This window comes from Leopardus geoffroyi, chromosome C2 (genome assembly GCF_018350155.1).
Source record: "Leopardus geoffroyi isolate Oge1 chromosome C2, O.geoffroyi_Oge1_pat1.0, whole genome shotgun sequence".
Taxonomy (NCBI): domain Eukaryota; kingdom Metazoa; phylum Chordata; class Mammalia; order Carnivora; family Felidae; genus Leopardus; species Leopardus geoffroyi.
In genome coordinates this window covers 96,085,340-96,109,144 of record NC_059333.1, presented here as the reverse complement: position 1 = coordinate 96,109,144, position 23,805 = coordinate 96,085,340, and the positions used below count along the sequence as shown (strand labels likewise).

General features: G+C 35.5%; 1 protein-coding gene across 10 annotated transcripts in view; it reads right to left on the bottom strand.

Moving 5' to 3' along the window:
- Positions 1–606: 606 nt before the first annotated feature.
- The window catches only part of PHC3 (polyhomeotic homolog 3), a 105,300-nt gene continuing 82,101 nt past the window's right edge, over positions 607–23,805 (bottom strand). For 5 of the 10 annotated variants that reach the window (XM_045503009.1, XM_045503004.1, XM_045503005.1 and 2 more), the window contains 4 exons: positions 18,722–18,836; positions 15,007–15,139; positions 14,684–14,915; positions 607–9,437 (listed from right to left, as the gene is read on the bottom strand). In XM_045503009.1, coding sequence (XP_045358965.1) covers positions 9,283–9,437; positions 14,684–14,915; positions 15,007–15,139; positions 18,722–18,836 — 635 coding nt within the window. In that variant the 3' untranslated portion in view covers positions 607–9,282. Of the gene's footprint in view, positions 9,438–10,994; positions 11,124–14,379; positions 14,508–14,683; positions 14,916–15,006; positions 15,140–18,721; positions 18,837–23,805 lie in introns of those variants that run through there. The other 5 variants (XR_006718514.1, XR_006718515.1, XM_045503010.1 and 2 more) reach the window with 5 other exon arrangements.

Here is a 23,805-nt window from a genome sequence, read left to right as displayed (position 1 = left end):
GGATATTTAGCAGCACCCCTTCCCTTTGCCCACTAGATGCCAATCAAAATGTGTCCAGACACTGCCAAACTTACCCTGGTGGGCAGAATTGCCCCCCTCTTGAGAACTGCTAGAGTAAATCAATCCAAATGGCAGAATCATCTGAAGTCACTTTGTTACAGATTTTGTTTAATCTGTCACAATTTCTGAATTTGGTCCCTTCTCTGTGTTACTAAGTGTACCACTTTCTAATTCGCCATTACATAGGACTGAGATACTTTTTTTAAATAAAGTTTTTTAACTATTTTTTGAGAGAGAGAAGTAGAGAGCAAGCGGGGGAGGGGCAGAGAGAGAGAGGGAGACCATCCTAAGCAGGTTCTGCACTGTCAGCAGAGACCCCGATGCAGGGCTTGAGCTCGTGAACTGGGAGACCATGACCTGAGCTGAAATGAAGAGTCAGATGCTTAACCGACTGAGCCACCCAGGAGCGCCCCAGGACTGAGATACTTTAAAATATATTGTACTTCATTAGTAAAGATTTACACTCTGCAAATTTCATATAGGCAAATTTGTAACTATTTCAAAGCCCTCATAAACTTAAAAAAAGAAATTATTCAATAGACCAGCCAAATGGAAGAGGCTTTTATTTGTAAAGAAATGAACTTACAACTGGTCTACAATATATTATTGTAATATAAACAATATAAATAAATGATCCTGTAGGCCCACTAACCTTCCATCCAGACCCACATGAGGCAATGTTAACAACAATATTCTATGTGAAAATGTGCAGGTAACAAAGGTGCAATTACAAGCAAGTTTAAGCAGCAGAGTATAAGGTGCTTTAATTTAACAGTTAATGTTGCCATCAACAAACATTTGAATGTTCAATTTTACTTCACTGAATACAGACACAACAAATATGAAAATCTAAAATTCATACACATGCTACTTGTTAATATGAAAGTGCTTTCTCTTAAAAAAATACACCAAATGGACAGTCTTTTTACATAGATCATGGTGTGCTCTTATTAATGCAAAATTAACTTCATTTCCAGGTTATACATTTTAAAACGGTAGCTACAGACACCAATCTAGGAATGCTAATGCTAAGAGTGCTAAACTATTTCATTTCCTGTAAGGAGCACTGTAATACAATATCCAATGTAAAGAATACATGTATATATAATCTTAACATTTGTTTCTGTAAAAGTAAAAAAGGTTTCCTTTCCCCTTGGTGACGCTCTGCTCAACCTGGGTGGATCAGCTTTTGAGGTTAATATGAAAGTCCTATGTTAGGATAATGGGAGGAACCAAAAGGAATTAAAAATCAGTTAACATGTGCTTGAAGCATCAAAAAAAATCACAACAATTTGCCTTTGTTAAGTCAAAAGACCGTTTTTTTAACAAGCAAGACAAAAACAGTAATTTAACAGAGGCTTGGCATGCCTGCCTCTCCTCTGTCAGTGCCCCTCCTGCACACTGTCTACAAGTCCAGTCTGCACCGCAGCTCACTCCTGACTCTGAGGACCGTTTTTAGAACTCACTTTGACTTTTTCCTATGGAAAAAACAACACCAAGCTTTTGAATGAAGTGATTGGGAATCTACTTAAATGTCTTGGAAATGAACCATTTAAAATTATATCATCTTTGCCCAGCCCGTTCATTTTTTAAAATTTAAAAATACATATACAAAAAGTATGCAGTAGATATTTTAATAGCATAAAATATTTGAAAAATTAGGTAAATTAAAATATTTTAAAAGTACACTTTAACCAATACCATGGCAAATTTTTTTAAACCCAGACTATCTGGTTACTTGGATGTCTGTGTTCTATTTTCAATCAGTTTTAGATTCTAATCTATCACGTATCTGGACATTTTCCTGCTTTAAAAAGCTGTGACTATGATGAATAAAAGATGTTTTTAAATATTAGGTATTTTCATTTTGTATTTTTATGGAGAATGTTAGCATCAAGTGATGTTAATCTGTTTCGCTGGGCCAACAGGATCCCCAAGTGGTAAGGAAACTTCACCCAATTAATCAATGCCATTCAACGTTTACTCCCCAAATAGTTGTCAATTCAAGCATGGAAGGGTTTTATGTTTACCAGTTAAAGGAAACCCTTTTCCTATGTAATACATGTGTGCTCTCTAAAAAGTAAGTATTTGTAATAATAATAAAATTTATTTTGTGTAATTTCTTGCTTTAAAAACAAAAGAGAATAAAAAACCTGTTCAGCGATCTTTTCAGTTGTAGAAAGTTACTTCACTGTCAATAGTGGGTGTAAAGCTTTTGTAGTTAAAAATGTATAGTAAGTCAGCATCGGCTTCTATCTTTGTATTCTTTGTATTGTTCTGTCACACACCCTGTATAGCAACACTTCTGGAATAGATTCAAAGTGTCAAAATAATTCTGAGAAATATGGGCTGTCACAAAAGTCTCAGAATGTAGATCCTTATTAGGTGCCCTTGATTTTATAACCTAATCAGGTTTATTATTGGCTGATTTGTATGTGAAATGTGTTTTAGGAATTGTGCTGTGATTCACTCAGACCACCCCCTACCCCCACCGCCCCGATGTCATCTAGCTAAATACTTCACCCAGTGCATAAAAGTTTCCCTCTCAGTTCAATACAGTAAGTAAATAATGTCCATGTTTGTTTTAAGCCACAATTAGAATTTTGTTTTGGAAGATTTTGTTCACTTATTACTAGTTCCTGTCATATATACCACACATTTCACATAAGTGTTCAAATGGCTTGCATTTTAAACGAATGGAAAAATGCATGAATGACAATGTTCCTATGTGTTCACAGGTTCAGTGGTTAACTAGCAAGAAGCATTTAGAAAAATGTCCTCATTTGCTTGTCTGTGTGATTTTTCTTCTCTACTTAAATCCTTAAGAGAACAAAGACCGTATATATAGGTGAACCAGGAAATGGATGCTTAACAATTCTCTTTCAGCAAAAGCTCTTAAGTATGAAATGAACCATTAAAAAGGGAAAGAGAATTAAGTAGAAGCATTTAAAAGCATTTAAGTAGAAGTATTTAAAAATACGTAGAATCATAGTTCTAGATCTGGGAGGTACCTTAAAGATGACTTAAACACAAATCAGCATTTTGAGTAGTATAGGCTCCATACTGTATATTCAGAAGAGGAAACAGATTAAAAGTTAAGTAATTGCCTGAGGTGTCACACACCAGCTAATTCACCAACTGGAAGGAGAATTCCCAGCCCCCCAGCCAGCCTTTATCTTCATTCATCATATTCATCTATTATTTATTATTGAAGTAGATTATTTGGTACTACCTACAGCAAAAAGAAGACTTTAACACACAGCACTCTAAACAGATTTTAAGCAGTGGACACTTCTGGTTTGCTTGAGGCAAAACTAAAAATTCCTTCTTTCTAAAATAGATCGATGTTTATTTCACTACCAGCCCCACCAGTATCTTATGAACACCAACTTCTTCACCTCCATTAATTAAAGCTCCACAAAACATGGATTTAACACTGATAATATATATTCCTTGAAGTTTAACTTTTAAGCCAATAAATGATGGCTACGATCAATCCTTAAGAAGATTACTGGAGTCAATTTAAATAGGTGGTCTAAAAGGACTTACTAAATTACTGTTATATTTAAAACTATGCCATGTTAGCAATATTTTATATTCAGTTTTTTCCAAATTAAAATTCATCACTTCTTTTCAACAATACATTTTAAAACCTTTGTACAGGTTTCTTTCTATGGACTCATACTGACGCCATCAATATCACTAAAAGCAATTATACTATTCAAAAGCAGGGAAAAAAATACTTCTCTAATGTACCCTCTTCTCCAATATCTGAGAGTTTTAAAATCATCATCTTTAAATAAAATTAAATGTTCACAAGCTATAAAAAAAAAAAAAAAAGAAAAAAACATTCTTGGAAAACACTTCCCAAAAGGTCCCATAAACATGGCACTTAAGAGGTGTGTGTTCATGGGTTCAAGTAGAATAGGGGATTTTCATTAGAGAACCGAGGCCTCAGATCTGAGAAGTAGGGAGGCCACTCCCTTTTAATGTCTGTGAAATAAGTTCAAAAAAGCCAAACACTGTGCTCTGGAAAATGATGCTGATTTGTATTAGTGCTTTATAACTTTCAAAAAAAAAAAAAAAATGCCTTCTCATAGTATTATTTTAAAATAGATTAAATAAGCTCTAAAAAATAACATGTAAAACTTTAAATTCTTAAAAATTTAGGAAACTTTTTCCAAAGAAGATAATATAATTTTCAACATTTTTTTTCTTTATTGAAGAAATGGCTTGTATTGTTGCTATGAAGGAAACTATATAGTGTACATAGTATGGACTAACAAAAGAGGAATATCTTTCCAACGAGTTTTTTTTTAAAGATGTACACCTTATAATAGATTGAAATTAAATTTCAGTAAGATTGCATATTTATTTTTCCTAATACTGTATTTGTGCTTATCTAAATTAAATTACAATCTTTAAGATGAAATCAAATGCTTTTAAAGAGACTCATAAAATACCAATGTTAATGAATGTGAATTAAACAGTTCATTTTATGATCCACACTACTGTGCATCAAAGAAATAGAGGTAGGCTTCCGCTGAAATCCACACTGATAAAGTGAAAGATAGCTCTTTAGTCATCCAATTCTTAGATACAATCTAACAAAATACTATCTTAAAATGCCTTTATAACAATCTACAAGGGTGATTCAACTGTGGTATCTGAAAATGGATACTCCCTTCTATAGGTCCAATAACTCAATTATAAATAATTAACCTTTGAGTTTTTGACAAATATTCTCCAAGTATAATAGTTGTCACCTTTTTTTTGAAGTCAAAAACACTAGCTTCTGTATCATTGGAACTACTGATATGATCCTAGGGGCAGAATCACTTGACAGAGAGAATGAAAGAATGAGTATGGTTACAGGTGAATTTTATTGCTATAACTGGGATCAAACCATTACAACGTATTATTTTGAACTATTGAAGGTCCTATCTATACTACACAACCTCACTCCATTAACTGTATTATTACCCTCTTGGGTCTAGAATGTTTTCCTCCTATTTGTCACTTCCTCCATTTCCCTATCCTTCACCTTGGAAAACCTTCCTTAAGGTCCAGCTACATATATGGTGCACAGGAAACAGAGTGAACAAACACTGCATAGTTGGGCCAGTGTCCACTGCCCAAAGGTTTCACTGACACATGACTGTTAGGTGTTAGAAAGTCCTGCCCCAATTACCTTCCTAAAATTAACGCCACTACAAAATCCTCTCTAAGGATTTTCAAGCAAAAGTGTCAAGTTTTCACGCAGTTCCCTTAGGGCTGGAATAGGCTTTAGGAGAGGAAAGCAGGAAGCGAGGCCCTTTCATGCTATCAGGCAATGCCCCAGTGTCAGCTGCACACAAGGCAGCATGTGCTCCTGCCATTCATTAAGGGTGAGGATCTTCAAGCCACAAAATATAATCAGTCTGTTCTAGCTGAAAATGTCTTTAAAACATTTTAACAGTGTGTCCAGCCAGGGATTCCATCTACTCAATATGGCTGTGAGGGCAGCATCATTCACGTACGTCTACAATAGTTTATTCTTTCTCAAACTGTTTACACCCATATAAACACAACCGAAGACTATACAATCTATATATTGCCTTCCCACCATACTTGTGCCATGACAGTACCAGAACCTTGCAAATTCAAATGGGACTTTATAACATTTAATTGAACAAGTCAGTGATAGGGGATGCTGTGACAGATTTCAGCCTAGGACCGGTATTTGAATAAATGTCTATAATTTCACACAAAAATTATTCAAAGGTATGGGCACAGCAATACTTCAGACAGTTCTAAGGAAGTGTTTCAACACACTAGGAAACAAAAACAAACAATGGACTATCTAAAAAAAATCATTTCTACTTAAGGTAAATCATGAATATTAACGTCAAAAGTGCAGAAATTTGTTCAGTGTTGAAGTGGGACAAGCAAAGTGGCAGGTCTCTTGTCTGCCTCTTTCCCATTCTCACGCCCCTTCACTAACATGTCTTCCCCTCATTCTACCTTCTCTACTCCTACATGACAGCCCTTAAGCTGAGACTAAGGAAAATGTCTGTTTAGCGATGCCACAGCAAATCAAAAGTACCATCCTGGAAAGTTATATGCCACTCAAAAAGTGACAGGTTTTGGGACAGTACTCTGCCTTATATGACAATGATTACATCAAAGGTGCAGAGCCTGTCAGACACATGCCTACTACACTAGGCTTGATGAGAATCCATGTCATGCAAAACCATCTACAAACCAGCTCTCTCACTTTATTTTCTTAGGAACACATGGCTTAAAGTAAATAAAATTTGAAACTTGTAGGTTTTTTTTACTTCCCTCAAAGGGAAAAGAGTGCATCAGTTTAAAGTCAGAAAATGTACACTTAGCAAAAATAGGAAGAACTTCCCATGTTCTCTGTCATTCCTTCTCATCAATGAAAATCCTAAAACAATTTAGTAGCATGATGGAAACAGAAAATAATACTCTCCCCACCTGTATCATACCAGAACTGTGCTTAGAACTTAGAAGAGAAATGGACATCCAGTGTTATCTATATTCATATTTAACTGAAGCTTTGATTTTTAAGATTAAATCCTCTAGGAAAAGAAAAACAGTTGCATCAATAGGGAAAACTACCAGTTGAAAGCAAATAGGCCATTTCTAAACAAAATAGCTCAGCTGAAAGAAGCAAGTATATTTTCTGGGTATGTTTTGAGTGAGGTCAAGAGATCTGGACTACTCTTAAGATTACTACAAGATTTAAGATTATAAGGTGCTCTCAATGGAAATCCCCCTTCTGGTAAGCTTTCTTGGATATTAACATGGTGCTAGGCACGAGGGCTTTCAATCAGTAAATAATGACTGATATTAAAAGAGACAGTAAAGAAAAGGAGAACCTGTAACATAGTTCTAATACCTTAAAGGCTATACAGATAATTTAGTTATGGGAGGTACCCATTATTGCTAAGGGAGTCTACCCCGAAATCAGTTGCTTGTGGATTATCTATGATAAAGTTTTAATTCCACGGGAGACTTTCCTGTGTGCTCTTCACCCACCCCGCACACAGTGGACCATCCTATTAATGCTTAGCCTATTCCTGTGTTCTGAAACGGCAAGATGAGGGGGAAAAGCCAAGGATATGACAGCTGTCATAATGATTAACTGCTAATAAATGAAAACTGACTATAGAGTTCCTACCTTTCCTTGAAACTTTAATCCAATAATTAACAATGTGATATAAAGAAATATGTAACATAGACTACAAGCTATTGTAGGTCTGGAACTTGAGCCTTACACTATATTACACATTCTAATCCTACACATAACTATCAGTAAACATCTTTTTTTTTTTTAAACATTACTACACAAAAGAATCCCACAAAGCATACATTCAAACAAGAGGCATCTAAAGATTAAAAAAATTACCCGCTGTATTTTTGTATAAAAATAATCAACATTCTCTAATGTACACAAAGCCAAAAGATAAATATCTGTGATGTCCTTAATGACATCTTTAGTCTTCTACTAGCTCAACACAATCTTGTTGAAAAGAGCAGTGACAATGACTGAAACCCATGGACTCTTCCCCACTTACTGAACGTCTGCCAAATATCTGTGTATGTTCCTTCTATTTTAAAACATTTCCATCGTGTGGTAAAGATAAAAAGGATTAAAACAATTTTTTTATTTCCCGACAATAAGGCTCTCAGGGCTCCCACAACAATTTTGTTTTAATGTCATAATTCTGATAGAACACTAACTGTTCAGTGAAAAATTTTGTTTTAAAATGTTTTTTCTGTAAAACATGTACATACAAAATTATATGTGATAATCCAAGAGATACTAGTTGGTGGGAACTTTGTAGGAAGCATGCAAAGGTTTAGTCAAGGAAAAAGGAATGTGCATTCTAGCTAGACCCAGCATGTTCAACATTAGAAAAAATCCAAAGACCAAACACATATCCACTACATACTGTCTTGCCAGCAAAGGCTATGCACTGGTTCATAAGGTATAATGATATTATGCCTTCATCAGTGCAGAGGAGCAGCTCTCTGCTGCTCTATGAAAGAGAATATGAATTCGTACTTTCTGAGACTCAAATTATTTGTATGCTAGTCCTTACTTCACAGGCCAATTTAGTGGATTTTAGTTTTATAGGTCAATTTAGTGGATTTTTCCTTTTTCCAGTGTGCATAAAACTGGGAAAAATACTTCTGCAGAACATTAATGCTGTCTGAAATACTTCCATTGTATAATGTATTCCTTATTATGTCTCATCTTTTCAAACTAACCCTCTGGGTAAAAAAGAGCAATATTTATCACTCCTACATCAGGGTTTCTGAACCCTGACACTACTTGACATTTTGGACTTGATGAATCTTTGTTTTGGAGGACTGTCTTGTGCACTGTGGGATATTTAGCAACATCCCTGTCCTCCATGACCCAGATGCCAATAACAACCCTCCCCAACCCCTCCAAGCTATGACAACCAAAATGTCCCTAGGCATTGTCAAATATCCCCTGGGGAGCAAAACTGACCTCTGTTGAGAACCACTGCTCTAAATGTACAAAAACTAAGAAGAAAACTAACTTTCTCAGTCACATCAAATTCTTGGGCAAGTTTGGAATAGAAACCAACTCTTCTGACTTCCAGATTAGTATTATTCATGCTAGAATGCAATCCTTTTTATAGACAAAGCAATTGTCTGACAGACATGTTTCTTAAAATGTACAACTGATATCTCGTTGCATACAATTCCAGTCACTGGACTCCTACTAAACTATTCCTAAATTACTCCTAAATTATATCTCTCATGACAACCTATAGAAAACTTACAGGGTAGAAAAATGTATAAGAAAACCGAATCAAAAGAGGAAAAATGTAAATCATTAAATTACTTTTAAAAGGATTCTTTATATTAACGATAAACATCACCTTTAAAAAATTATCTAGTATAACACGTTTCTTTGAAAAATATCATGGCCCTCTATATCAAGTCTTTCAATGTTGCATGTAACCTGTAAAATTAATTTTACCAATGTTGGCTAATTAAGAAAATGTATGATGAATTACTGTATCTGTAGAAGAAATATCAGCTTTTGATGTGGAGATCCCAATGTGCTTGGCTATCCACCACAATATATGATAACATTCTAGGCCAGCTTGAGCCTTTACCTTACAAGTTTGTTTAAGAAGAGTAAAACTGCTGTTTTCTCACAGCTTCATGATCCTGTTAAGATTCCTTCAGAGAGTTGATGCGTGCACAGATCTTTAGGGCCGGGCCTAGTTTGATATTCATTGCACTCATAAGATGGTCTTCTTTTAGCAAAAGAAGGGCCTGTCCATCAATCTCCTGTGCTCTGAATTCATCTGCGATATCTTGGCAGCCTGGAATTTGATCAGAGGACGGAAGTTAGCATTAATATGTAACAACTAGGTGTTACTTTAACAGTGACAGTTATTCTCTCAGTGGGTTTGAGTATCTGAAATACAGGCTGGGAAACAAATGAAATTTATTTAGGGTAGTCTTGGGTTCACTCCTGAAGAAGAGAGTATTTCTTGGCATTCTGAAAGTAAGAATTAATTTGATATCCAGGTAAAGCAATTTACTTGGAATTCTTGTTCTAAAAATAATAATATAGAAATAATTAGTAAAAGTCAGGAAAAATGTAGATTCATCGGTCCAGATACAACCTACCTTGACAAAAAGGATAATGGTATTACCTCAAAGCATGCCACACATATAACAAGATTGGATTAACTAGTTATTACACGTCATGAACTTATCTTTGTATAAGAAACCTTCACATATATGTATGAAGGAATAAAATGTAATATTCTGCCATGTGAATAACAGTTTAGAAATGTTTTCTCAAATACCAGAGTACCCTTTTCGGCATCATTTGTACCTTATTCGAATTTACAACCTTCAATTGCCAAGCACATTTAAAACATTTTTATTTTTCACTCAGGAAAGAACCAAACCATCAAGATTGTAGTATCAATCTACTGTAATGCTGCTGAAATATATTACACTGCTTGACTTGTATTCCGACTTCATATCTTAGCATCACTGGACTCATCTCCATTTTTGGTAAGGAAACATAAATCCCCATTGAAATCATGAGTTTGCCCGCCTAATCTCTTACCAAACAATATTTTATCTCTCAATGTAAACCAGGTGCTTCAGCAGGTAACAATGCTAACATCTACTTGAACCTCAAACGTTTTTATTATCTACCAAAGTCTGCACAGCCAGGTTACTCAATAAACTTCCCCACGAAGGGTAAGGAAACAACCAGGGAAGGTAATGAGTTAAGGAACCAAGAAAGGAGAGAATGCAGTAATGTGGAAGCTTCCTTATAAGAGTGAAATTATAAAAAATGAATTTAAGAATAAAAACTAACAGCTTAAAATCGGTTTTATTCAAATCAACATTCTAAGAGAAAACACAAAGATAATGAAAACTAGAAATGGTTGTATTACACCCCTGGATAGCACAACTCTGCTGAAATGATTATCCTTTCTATTGCAAATGTGTCATCCTCTTGTTTATAGAAGATAATGATGTCATCCCTAGAACCCCAGCACCATGCTCAAAGCATTGTTAGGGGCTAAATACATACTTTTTTGTATAAGTGAAGGACTGGATGAGTAAATAAACAAACAATGAACAAAAACAGAATCTGCCACGGAGGAGCTATTTGTAATAGTAATAATACACTTCTTTCTGTATTTAGCTGTATGGCCTTCTCTTGGTTATTTCTATTCCCATCTTCTCTGTTAGTTCTTTCCTGTTTCATATATAGCAGCCAGTTTTTTAACTTCTCTATTTTAATTTCTCAGACTTAAAAACTGACCTTTCAAAAGTACCCTATGCAGACTGTTACAGCTTTGCCATTTACCATATAAAAGAAATTATACAGTTAAAATGGGATTACTCACCATAGAAAGCTCCCTTTCTTTTCCCAGAGGTAGCTCTCAAAACTGGGCAGACAAAACTGACTAATCTTGCATCTAGTTGTGACTTCATCCTTCTTTTTATGAAAGAACTAATGTTCTTCTCTCTTCAGTCTTACTTACAAGAACACAGGAAAAGAAAAGAGAGAGAAAGATAGGGCAGGACTTACTTAGAGTCAGAAAACAGGAGCAATGAGAAGTAATGAGGACTGTAAGAGCTACGTTTGGGAATAGAAACAAGGAGTTTTCCATGAGGAAATGTATAGCATGTTTTTGTTCCTCTGTATTGTGAGATCCCTCTTCAAATGTCTTCTGGTACTAAGTAAACGTATTAGCAAAATAATAAAGAACAAAAAATGTTTTGGGAAACCACATGATTGAGTAGGAATGCATTATCTTCAGAATTTTGGATCGATAACTCTCTTAAGCCAACCACAACTAAGGGTAGTTATACTATACATTAGTATAGAAATGAAAAAATAAAATTACTTTAAAAAGAAAAAGTGGGGGTGGGGAGGCAGAAGCAAATACTCTTCCAGAAACTTATTAAAGAAAAGTGAATTTTCAAAAAATTTTTAGACGCTCAAGGTATTGAGTTTCTGACACTAGAATCTACTTCTATAAAATGGCTGGTGCCCCAGGGACTCCTACCAAACATATCCTACCTGCAGCAACCAGTCACCTTGTTGGGTTTATGTCACCAGAAGCAGCTATCAAGATGGGCATCGGCCTCTACAAACGGACATGAGTCACAACTATACTTTGCAATGTCCAGTCACTTTTTCAGCTAAACCCAAAATGAAAGCACTCTACACAAAATTTCAGGCTGGTGAAATAGATCACTTGCCACAATGTAAACAAGTCCCAATATTAGTATTATGAAAACCAATAATCATATATTTTTAGATAATTCCTACTTTATATGCCTACAGAAAAAGTGAATCTACTACAAATTCACAAATCAATAAATACCAAATAAACTGATGTTTGCATTGTAACAAGAGTTAAGAGAACTGCAGTTAGTTGAAAACAAGAATCGTTCCTCTAGAGAACTTCTGAATACACAAAACTTGAGAAGAAAATAATTTTTCACTGTGGTAACAGCTCTGAGATTGGGTATAAAGCATACCAGCTCTAACATGGTCTCACCAGGATGGTTCACAAGATGATATTACACGAAGAGAAGAGCAAACTCTAGGAGTAAATATAAGTGCCTTGAATAAAGAGGGAAGTCTATCTCAACTGGAAAGAATGAAAATATAAGAGATTACAAAATTTATAAGCTCGTTCCTTCTATGAGAAAAGTTTGAAAGTAGACTTCTTGGTGGGGGGTGGAACACATTCCTGAATGAGCTTGAAAGAGGCTTCAAACAAGTTTACAAAGGCCAAACGAGTACACAGAAATGAAGACAAAAGCATTTTCTGATAGAAGATTTTCTTTAAGTCACAGACATTAATTACTCAGAGAAACTTTGTGAAAGAAGATAGAACTGATCACACAGATAATCTTGTTATTTAGCCTGTCAAAGCAGTTTGGAAATAGTCCCATTTAATCAGTAAAAGGAAAGCAGAGTTACATTAAGCAGACTTACACAGTACCAAGCAATTCTAAATTATAAAGCAGTTTCCCTTTAATGATATGTAATATTCTTTGAATAACTGGCAAAATTGTGTCTCAATGAACTCAGTAAGACAAGCATCTCAAGCTATAAGCAATAATATTTTTTTTCAACTGAAGAAGCAAGAATGAGACAAGAATTTAGTCTTTGTTCTAAAAAAAAAAAAAGCATATGAAATGCTAGAAGAATCAGATATCTATTAATTGTTCATTATTTGACCAACTACTTTCCTCAGGTTATGAACGAACCCTCCTTTCCCAAAGGAAATAGTTTCCCCCAAATGAGAAATCAGGCTAACAGTTCACACGCCCCATGTGGAAACTACTTCTGAAAAGGACAGAATCAAAGTCAAGCCCCAGGGGATCAGTAAAGATTCCAGTGTTAATTCTCATGATATCTAGACTGGCCTAAAAACTAAAATTTATTTCAGTCCTTATATATTAAAACCACAACCAGTGAAGACTCACCATCCTCTAACATACCAGTTTTAAAGCAGATTCAAAACCTCTATGGTCAGCGCTTAACTCACACCTAAGTTTTCTTAGGTGTGTGCTTCAAAATCTTCTATGAAAAATGTATCCTCTCTTTAAAACAATTGCAATCTTTCTTTAAAAGTGACTATAACTTGTTTAATTAAAAAAAGACTTATTTAGCATTTCTAAAACAAGGTACTGAAAAATAATAAAATGGGGCGCCTGGATGGCTCAAGTCAATTAAGCAACCAGGTCTTGCTTTCGGCTCAGGTCACGATCTCATGGTTTGAGTTCAAGCCCCACACTGGGCTCTGTGCTGACAGTGTAGAGCCTGCTTGGGATTCTCTTTCCCTCTCTCCCTGCCCCACACCCCACTCTCTCTCCATCAAAATAAATGCATAAACCTTAAAAAAAGAAAAAACAATAAAATGTCATAGAATTCTGTATATAAGGTAAAATGACAGGTTTTTTTAAAGTAGTACTAGTTCTGAATATACTTTCTTCACTCAGCACATTAACTGTAGGTTTGCTTCTGAGATAGTGGTTACCTTCATAGATTAATCAGCAAAAGTAGCTGGATTAATTTTACTAAGTCTGTAGACAAGTTCAAAGGGAATATACTTTTTTGGAAAGCTTGTGTCAAGAGAAACAGTATGATTCACAATAAAATCAAAATGGGGCAAACATTTAAAAAATCTCCTTGTTTTCCATATTCATAATGGAATGAATAAGATTTGCTGATTTAAAAAAATATATACTCTTAATATATATAATCATTGTGGGTCTCATCATGAGCAATGCTGCAATTATCTTTAGTAACCAGCCCCTTGGAGAAAGTAGATATAAAAGACTGTTGCATTAAAAAAGGATAAAGAACATAAAGAATTAAGCTGATGGAAAGAGTACCAAAATGAGAGAGCAGAAAAAACATAAATAAGAAAGTTACCCTCAATATTGGAATGGAGTATCATAAATGAATTTTAGTTGTCTACTTAAAAAATCAAATTCCAGAAGTGTTCTTGATGTCTACTTATTGAAAAGAATCAAGGAATGCAGCTTCCTTTAAAAGAACCAGCTTGATTTTTTAAAAAGAAACCAAAATGTTATCATATTCTAAAAGGTCTTGATTAGCTTTCAAAAATGCAAAAAGAAAAAATATATATATATAGTCTCTCTTATTTTATTTAAAAAAGGTTAAATTAGGAAATAAAGAGGAAATGGAATAGAAAAATAGAAGAGCAGAAGGGAAGAAGTGTCTGACTCAATCTCTCTACTGACCTCTCGAGAGAAATCAGACTGAAGAGAAGAGAGCACCTTTAATATCTTCACCGGCTGAGGTGTCACAGCAGAAGCAGGACTAGTCAGTTTTTATCGACTTGGGGGGTATGAGAAAATACCCAGTTGTGCTGAGGGAATAAGCAAGAGGAAACAGATCACATTTCAATAGCAAATGCCATTTAATTAACACATATACATAGTACTTCTCTAGCCCTTTAGTGCAATAGGTGTGGATGGATCTAACATCATTCCTGTGTGTGAATGCACAAGAAAAATATTAAGGCCAAAGTGGTGAATTACATACCAGGCAAAGAATGGATGAAGGCCCAGACATCATCAACTGTCCATATAGATGGCTCTGTTTGTGCAACTGGTAGCAAATCACTGTTCTCAGGCATTTTCCTAATTCTCACATCCCGGAGCTCACGTTCTCTTTCCCGCTCACTCTGCCTGCGCAGGCGTGTTGTCATAGCAGATGGAACAGAATCTTCATGAGAAGCCAAGTCTTCTTCTGCAGATGGATAAGTAATTGGAAGCTGGAAAATGTAGTACAAGTAAAATACAGCATTGCACTTTCCTTACATTTCTGAAAAGGGTATTGTACATTGAAGCAAGGTTTCTACAGACCTGCCTAAGGATATGTTCTCTTGCTGCCCCATCAGGGCCACTTGGACGACGGCCACGATGCCCAAGACTCTGATTATCAGGCTTACGATTCCAACGACTAAGTGCAAATTTTTTAGAACAGCTAACATTGTACCTAAGAAATTCAAGTAAGAAAAAATATTAAATGATATATGGAACACTCCATTTAGTATTTAATTATGACTTTAAAGTGCACTTGTGAATCAGTAAGTGCCAGATACTTCATTAAAGACTGTGATACCTCAGAAAGTAAACCATAGTAGTGTTCAATGGATTTACTTATGGTGACAGTCAAAAAATAGTCTCTGTATATATCATAATATAGCTCTCAATACATTATTGGATATCCAATAGGTATTGGTATTTTCTCCTAATAACAGCATGATATAGAGGATAACCAATTTACTGCAAAATAATTCAAGGCTCCAGGAAAAAAGAAGTTTGAATTAATTGTGTAGATGTTCAAACTATTTTCCTAAGTAATCGTTTCTGAAGAGAGATTAATATAGTAAGAAAGGTTAGTATAGTAGAGAGGGGGAAATCTCAAATGGCTAGTAAAAGATTTTTCAAATAATACTGAAATCAAAGAGTGAAAACGTAAAGTTGAGATTTTGAAGTTGCACGAATTCATCATAGTTCTCACTATTTAGGAAATTCACATACACATAATTCTTTAAAACTGGCTGGAAGATTATTTTCATTTTATCAAAATAGACTAATATTTTTTTAATATAAGACATGATGACAGTTTAAAAAAAGTCCTGTGCCTGTTTATTGGGTTTCAAGGCCCTAGAACAGGGCTGGTAAACTTTTTCTACAAAGGACCAGACGGTAAATATTTTTGTCTTTGTAGACAATACAAGACTGTCACAACTACTTAACACTGTAACTGTAACATGAAAGCAGCCATCAGCCATGAACAATAAATGAGCATGGCTGTGTTCCAAAAAGATTTTATTTAGAGTAAAATTTGAGTTTCACATAGTTTTCATGTGTCGTGAAATATTATTTTCATTTTTTTTCCAACCCCCTAAAAATTTAAAAACAATCCTTAGCTCAGGGGCCATCCAAAAACAGGATACACAGAGGATGTGGCCTGGGTACAGTTTGCCAACCCTTTCCCTAGAAAGAAGAGCAAGGGATGCCCAGGGTGGCTCAGTCAGTTAAGCATCCAACTCTTGAGATTGGCTCAGGTCATGATCTCACAGTTTGTGAGATGGAGCCCCGCACTGGGCTCTGTGCTGACAGTGAAGAGCCTGCTTGGGATTATCTCTCTTCTCTTTGCCCCTCCACTCTCTCACGTTCTCACTCTCTCAAAATAAATAAACTTAAAAAAAAAAAAAGCAGAAGAGATAATCTAAGAAACAAATTTCTGAAAAGCTAAAGAAAGGCTAAGAAAAATACATACAGTTCCTCTTTTTTTATACATCCAAACCTGCTACTGTAGGGGCACCTGAGTGGCTCAGTTGGTTAAGCATCTGACTTCAGCCCACGTCATGATCTCACAGTTCATGAGTTCATGCTCTACATCGGGCTCTGCTGTCAGCACAGAGCCTGCCTTGGATCCTCTGTCCCTGCCACCTCACTGTCTTAAAAATATTTTTTAAAAAAACTGCCCTGTAACTTCATATTGTCAAGACTCTTCCTCTAAGATTTCTCAGGAAAATGACAAGAATAAATCCCAATTAACTTTGCTATTGGTAACTATCCTAGGACCAATATACAGATACCAAAGTGTATTTTCCTCACCTATGTTTTATGAAGAGATCAGGAGGTGGAAGGAGTACCATGAAAATGAATAAGCTATTTTTTCCCTAAAAAATATATATATATTTAAAAATGTGTTCACAGGGCACCTGGGTGGCTCATTTGGTTAAGTGTCTGACTCTTGATTTCAGCTCAGGTCATGATCTCAGGGTCCCTGGGATCAAGCCCAGGGCAGAGTCTGCTTGGGATTTTCTCTCTTCCTCTCTCTCTCTGACCCTCCCCAACTCACACATTCACTCTCTCCTAAATAAACTTAAAAAACAAAAAGTGTCCTGATGGCCACTTCATGTTACCCTAAAACAATTCAACAAGCTCAGCTGTGTTCATTATGCTGATCTGTGGGCTCAGCACTGTAGGTTTCTGATTTCCATTCATAGCAATTTCCATTCACAAACCTTCCTTCCTCCAAGACTAGAGAGCAGAGAAGAGAGACTAACCTTATACTCGCTGTTTAGTCCCTAAATATTTAAATCTCCAAGGCAGACATGTAAATAGCAGCATTTCTTCCCTGACCTAATTTATCCTCTCCTTTTTGCTCTGTCTGCATTTCTCTTATGTTAAGATCCCTAACCTTCTAAAGAAATTCACCTACGTAGAATAACTTGACAACTCAGTAATCATCTCTGGGAGGAGTGATGGTAGCATTAAATGTTCTGAAATAACTTCTAAATAATCAAGACCTTTAAAATATTATGAAAGGCTGCCCTTTTTCCTCAGAGTTGTTAATCACTTAGAACCAGAGAGCCACTAGTCTTTCTTATGGAAAACTCCCAAGTTTAAACAGGAGTTATAGAACTTGCTTAGGGCTATCAACAACGTGAGATAATATGTGAATAACAAATTGACATGAGAAACCAAATGAAGCCATTTTTGGTGGAAAATACTTCTATTACTTACTTAAGTTTTACTAAGTATATTTAAGTGGCACCATACTAAATAGTATGTTCAAGAAAATCCCTAGATGTAAACAATTAAGATCTTATATTCTTTGAGAGAATCATCACTTCCTGGAACAGAGAACAAATTTCAAAATAATCTGTATGTACACCTCACCTCTAGTGGTGAATACTTATATTAGGATTTATTATCAGCATCAGGTTTTTTTTTTTTTTTTAACGTAAACTAAATCTGTGACAAGAGTAACAAAGGCCCTAAACATTTCTTTTGTTATTAGTACTGTTTACCTATAATATTACTATTGAAAATAGAGATTTAGAAAAGACATATTTTGCTCTCTGATAATGTAACAATGTGGAGAAATTGTGCTACAGCTGTCCCACTTAAAAAGCTAAAATAAATAGGATATAATTAAAAAAAATTAAAACATTTTAAAACAAAAAAAAGTAAATCCTGAGGCGCCTGGGTGGCTCAGTGGATCGAGTGTCTGACTCCTGATTTTGGCTCAAGTCACAATCCCAGGGTCGTGGGACTGAGCCCCACATTGGGCTGTGCACTAAGAGTGGAGCCTGCTTGAGATTCTCTCTCTCCCTCTGCCTCTCTCCCCTCCCCAGGCTCTCTAATAAAATTAAAATTAAATTAATAAAATAAAATAAACAAAAAACAAAGTAAATCTTGGTATTTTAATACTGACCAACAACCAGGTGATAAAAGAAATACTGTTTTGATACCTTAAGGATTAGTAGTCTGTCTGTTCACAGGAGAGATTCTCCTAAGCATATTCTTAACATGAGATTGCTACTTCAGTATCAGAATATGCTGTAAAACTCACTGTAAATGTTATGAATATGTAATTTTCACAGAACAAAATTTAATAACTAAATATCAAAGTAGCTCCAGATAATGCCTATTTGATATTCTTCCTCTATATTACAATATCTAGTTTTGGCCACTGGTAAACTCTACAAGTTTTTTGGTTTTGTTACAGTAGTTGTTGGTTTATGCTTTAGGAAAGTCAAGAGAATAGAAATACCTTTTGGCACAGGACATAGTACAGAATCGTTTTGACCGAAGAAATTCATTAGCATATCCCATCTTCCCACAGAATTCACACTTGAGCAACTCACTGTCCATTTCTTCTAATGTCTCTAAAAAAGAAGGAAACAAAGGAAAAAAACTTCCAAAAATTTAATTGTGGCAAATTTTAAGCCTCTACTTTGGTTGGATGCAGCTAGTTCAGTCCCTCCAGGAAACTTAAAGGAATGGTCTTTTAACTTTTCAATCCACAGTCACTTTGGCAAGGAAGATACTACAAAAGCAACTGCATCCATCAATTCCCTCTTGCTCCTCTATAAAAACTTTATGGAATTTTCTTTATATAAGTAAGCAATGCATTTTTAAAGGTTCATTCTGCTAAGAATCCAACATGTGCAAATAACTTTATTGAGCAGTGTTACAAGAAGTGAAGATGAGTAAGTAACCTTCAGGAGGAACACTTTCAAAAAGCACTGTATAGGCTATGAATTTTGGTTCCCTGTGCTATGAAGATATATAGCAGAGAACATTTCATTGTAACTGGAGATGAGGATGCCTTCAAAGAAGAGCTAAAATTTTAATATACTTGATGTCAGAGGAGCATCTAAGATAATTAACCTTTTCAAAGATCTACAATATATAACAGAAAATATAAAGATATAGATACCTAATTATAAAATACTCCCTTTTATATGTATCGTATAAAAATAAAAATAATTTATATTAATCTTAAAAATCACAAATAATTTTGTCATTTCTAACCTCTGCTCCTTCTTGTCAGAGCACTATTAAGTTAGAATATCCTTCCCTCTCCCCCCCACCCCCATATCCATAGTTTTCTTCAAGCCATAGCACTAGACCCAAGGAAACCTCCTACCTAAATCCTCCAGTATTCAGCAGCAAGCAATTTAATTTTCATCGCCCACAGCTTTCTCATCTGTAAAATGGGGTTTATAATACCTTTCTCAAAGAACTGCAACGACGACAGTAGGCATAAAAAAGAGGCAGTTCCATTTCCTATTTTCCACATAAGAATTAAGAGTACCAAGACCTGTAATAAGTACTTAAGAACTAAAAACCGTTAACATTCTTAAACCCACCATATTCTACCATGTTCTTGCGTCACCATAATTCCTAGGCCACGTTATGTAAAATACACGAAACACACTTTACCAATTAAAGCTTTTAGCTATGAGTTCCATGTGTGCTTTTCTATGTTACTCATTTAACCAAAGGCTTATTAAGATAAAGAGACTCTGAAATGTAGGCATGGATGACATGTTCTCAGGAAGTTTAGGCAGTCTATCCTAGTGTTATTGGAGAAGCAATGGCAAAGTGCTAAAGCAACATAAGACGGCTACAGCTACTAAAAACACACTCTGAAATTCTGAAGTTCCAGGGGACATCCAAATACATCATCATGACTGATCAAATCATGAACTAGCAAGAGGTCATTTTAAAAAATTTTTCAGGACTATCTTCATAAGTAAAACTCATCCACTGAGTAGCAATGAAGAAGAAATGGTCTCAAAAGAAGTAAAACTAAAATTACTCCTTCCAATGACCTAGAAATGCCTTTTACACAACTGTGGCTCAACAACACATTCCTGGGACCTGATGTCACAACTTCCAGTATTGTTTTCACTTTGTCATGCTTGAAACCTGAACTGACTTTGAAAAGCCTATACAGGAGACAGAACCTCTCAGTCACCTACCACTGACACCAATCTGGCCCTAAAGAGTCTGGTCATCAAGTTGTTCCACTTCCAGACTACACTGAAAGCTTTGTTTAAAAAGTTTCTATTAATTAATGTCGCAATATACAACATGTGATAATAGGCTAGAATACCTTATAAAGAAGAAGAAATGTTTTGGGTCCAAACAGGTATGGTCTAAGGGCTAACAACCTAAAAATGAACATCAGCTTTATTTTTCATAATGAAGAGAGGAACATTAACAGATTCAAAAATCTGTTCCTCGGGGCACCTGGGTGGCTCAGGTTGAGCGTCCGACTTCGGCTCAGGTCATGATCTCATAGTCCGTGAGTTCAAGCCCCGCATCGGGCTCTGTGCTGACAGCTCAGAGCCTGGAGCCTGCTTCGGATTCTGGGTCTCCCTCTCTCTCTGCTCCTCCCCTGCTCATGCTCTGTCTCTGTTCCAATGTTTGTCAGAATTTTAACAAATTTGGTAATGTTAACAAGGCTACTTTTCTACATTGGTGAATAAAAAATTACAGAGCCAAAAGAGTTCGAAAACTGTTGCTTCAGCTAATAAAGATAGGAGTCTATGGCACAGACAGCTGGTAATTCTCCCCCTTCCATTCTTCACTTTTCTCCTACAGCAACAAATCCTAATTTGTAACAAGACATAGGGTCTCTGAAAACAAAAACTACAGTTTGTGCCCAAGGTGTGGCCATTCATGACGTGTGATGCCCTTTCCCCCAACTCACTCTTTAGAATGTGAAAATGAAGATTAACTATCTTAGAAATGAAAGCAACATTCTAGGGATGACAGAGCCCTAACACACTGGCAGCTTAGGTGCCAGAATAATCCTTACACTAAGTTTTATTCTACTGAATTAAACTGTATATACTACTAAAAGCCACTAAATAAATGACCTCACCATTTCACCCTATAGTACTTCCCATAAACAGTGAAGTACACAGTAATAGAAACACTTTATAAAATTACCTTGGGAAATTAAATGAAATATTTAAAAATTTGGCATATTCTATGTAAATATCTCTACTGTGAAACAGATTCGTCTTTTTCATGGACTACATTTACCTTATAACACTGTGCAAATTTAAATGTACAATGTGTTACATTTATATATGATGATTGCTATTGTAGCAGTATTTAGCACCTCCATCACCCTGTTATCCTTCCTGTTTAGTGGTTGGAATACTTCAGTTTTAGTCTCCAAGCAATTATATTATGCATTAGATCTCTATGGTTTATTTACTACTTACTCCTTGCTCAGATTAATCATCTTTAAATCTTTCTTTGTCTTACTCTGGTAACTTACCCTGTTAAACTACCCTTTGCCTTATCCTCCATAAATCCTTTCCTTTCTCTTCTCAACATAACTACAAGTATCAATTACATGCCAAACCTACATTCATCCTACAGATGACCAGCAGTTTCCAAAAACCCTCTTTTCATGTTACCTGCCTAAAAATCTTCAGTAACCATCCTCTTGACAAGATAACTCCTAACTACTTGGTCAAATATCCAAGATGCTCTACAATCTGATTCTGCCAGTCTTACTTCTCATTACTTCTCTAACCCAAGAGTCTACTTTTTGCTGCCCCCTTATGAAGTTACTGCACCTCCTTTGTACATTTATTCATGGTTCCAACTTAAAAGGTTCTTCCTGTTCATTAACTTAAATCTGTGTTTTATCATCCCAGGTCAAATCCCATCTTTACAGAAAACTTACCAAACTGGCAATAATCTCCACCAAGTTTGTTGTTGCTGTTGTTTTCCATCAGCATAATCTTTAATCCCATCACCTAGTTCCCCCACTTCCCCTCTGGTAACCATCAGTTTGTTCTTGATAGTTAAGACTCTGTTTCTTGGTTTGTCTCCTTTTTCCTTTGCTCATTTGTTTTGTTTCTTAAATTCCACATGTAAGTGAGATCTTGTTATCTTTGTCTAACTGATTTATTTCACTTAGCGTGATACTCTCTAGCTCTATCCATGTGGTTGCAAATGGCAAAATTTCATTCTTTTTTATGGCTGGATAATATTCCATTGTATGTAAATATCACATTTTCTTTATATATTCATCTGACACTTGGGCTGCTTCCAGTGCTGGTTATTATAAATAATGCTGCAGTAAACATAGGTGTGCATGTATCCCTTTGGATTAGCGTTTTTGTATTTTGGGGGGAAATACCCAATACTGCGATTATTGGAATGGAGAGTAGTTCTATTTTTAATTTTTTGAGGAACCTCCATAGTGTCTTCCACAGTGGCTGTACCAGTTTGCATTCTTTTCAAGTGTTCTATAGAAACAACCATAAAACAAGTAACAAAGTGTCAACAAACACATATCAGTAATTACTTTGAATGTAAATGGACTAAATGCTCCAATCAAAAGACACAGGGTGACAGGGTGGATAAAAAAGCAAGACCCATCTATATGCTGCCTATAAGCGACTCATTTCAGACCAAAAGACAACTGTAGATTGAAAAGGAGGGGACGGAGAAACATTTATCATGCAAATGGATGTCAAAGGAAATCTAGGATAGCAATACTTAAATCAGACAAAATAGACTTTAAAACAAAGACTGTAAGAAGAGACAAAGGACACTATATAATAATAAAGGGGACAATCCAACAAGAGGGTATAACAGAGGATATAACAATTGTAAATATTTATGCACCCAATGTCAAAGCACCCAAATACGTAAAATAGTTGATAACAAATACAAAGGATATCATCGACAGGAATAATAGTAGCAGACTTTAACACCCCATTTACACAAATAACAGATCATCCAAACAGAAAATCAACAAGGTAACAGTGACTTTGAATGACACACTGTACCAGATGGATTTAACAGACATATTCAGAACATTCCATCAACCAGGTTTTTTTTGATTGAAGTATAATTGAAAAATTAGTTTCAGGTACACAAGATAGTCATTCAGTAATTATATGCATTATGAAATACTTGCTACAAATGTGTAACAATACTACTATATTCCCTATACTGTACTTTTCAGCCATGTGACTTAATTATTTTATGGCTGGAAGTCTGTACCTTTTAATCTCCTGCACTAATTTCACCCATCCTCCCATCCTCTCTCCTTTGGCAACCACCAGTTTGTTCTCCATATTTATAAGTCTATTTCTTTCTGTGGTTATTTTTTTATTTTTTTATTGTTATTTTTTTAAAGAGAAAGAGAGCAGGGAGAGGAGGGAGGGGAGAGAGAGAGAGAGACAGAGTGAGCAAGCATGCGAATCTTAAGCAGGCTCCATGCTTAGCACAGAGCCTGATGTGGAGCCCGATCCCACAACAACCCTGGGATCATGACCTAAGCTGAGGTCAAGAGTCAGACGCTCAACCAAC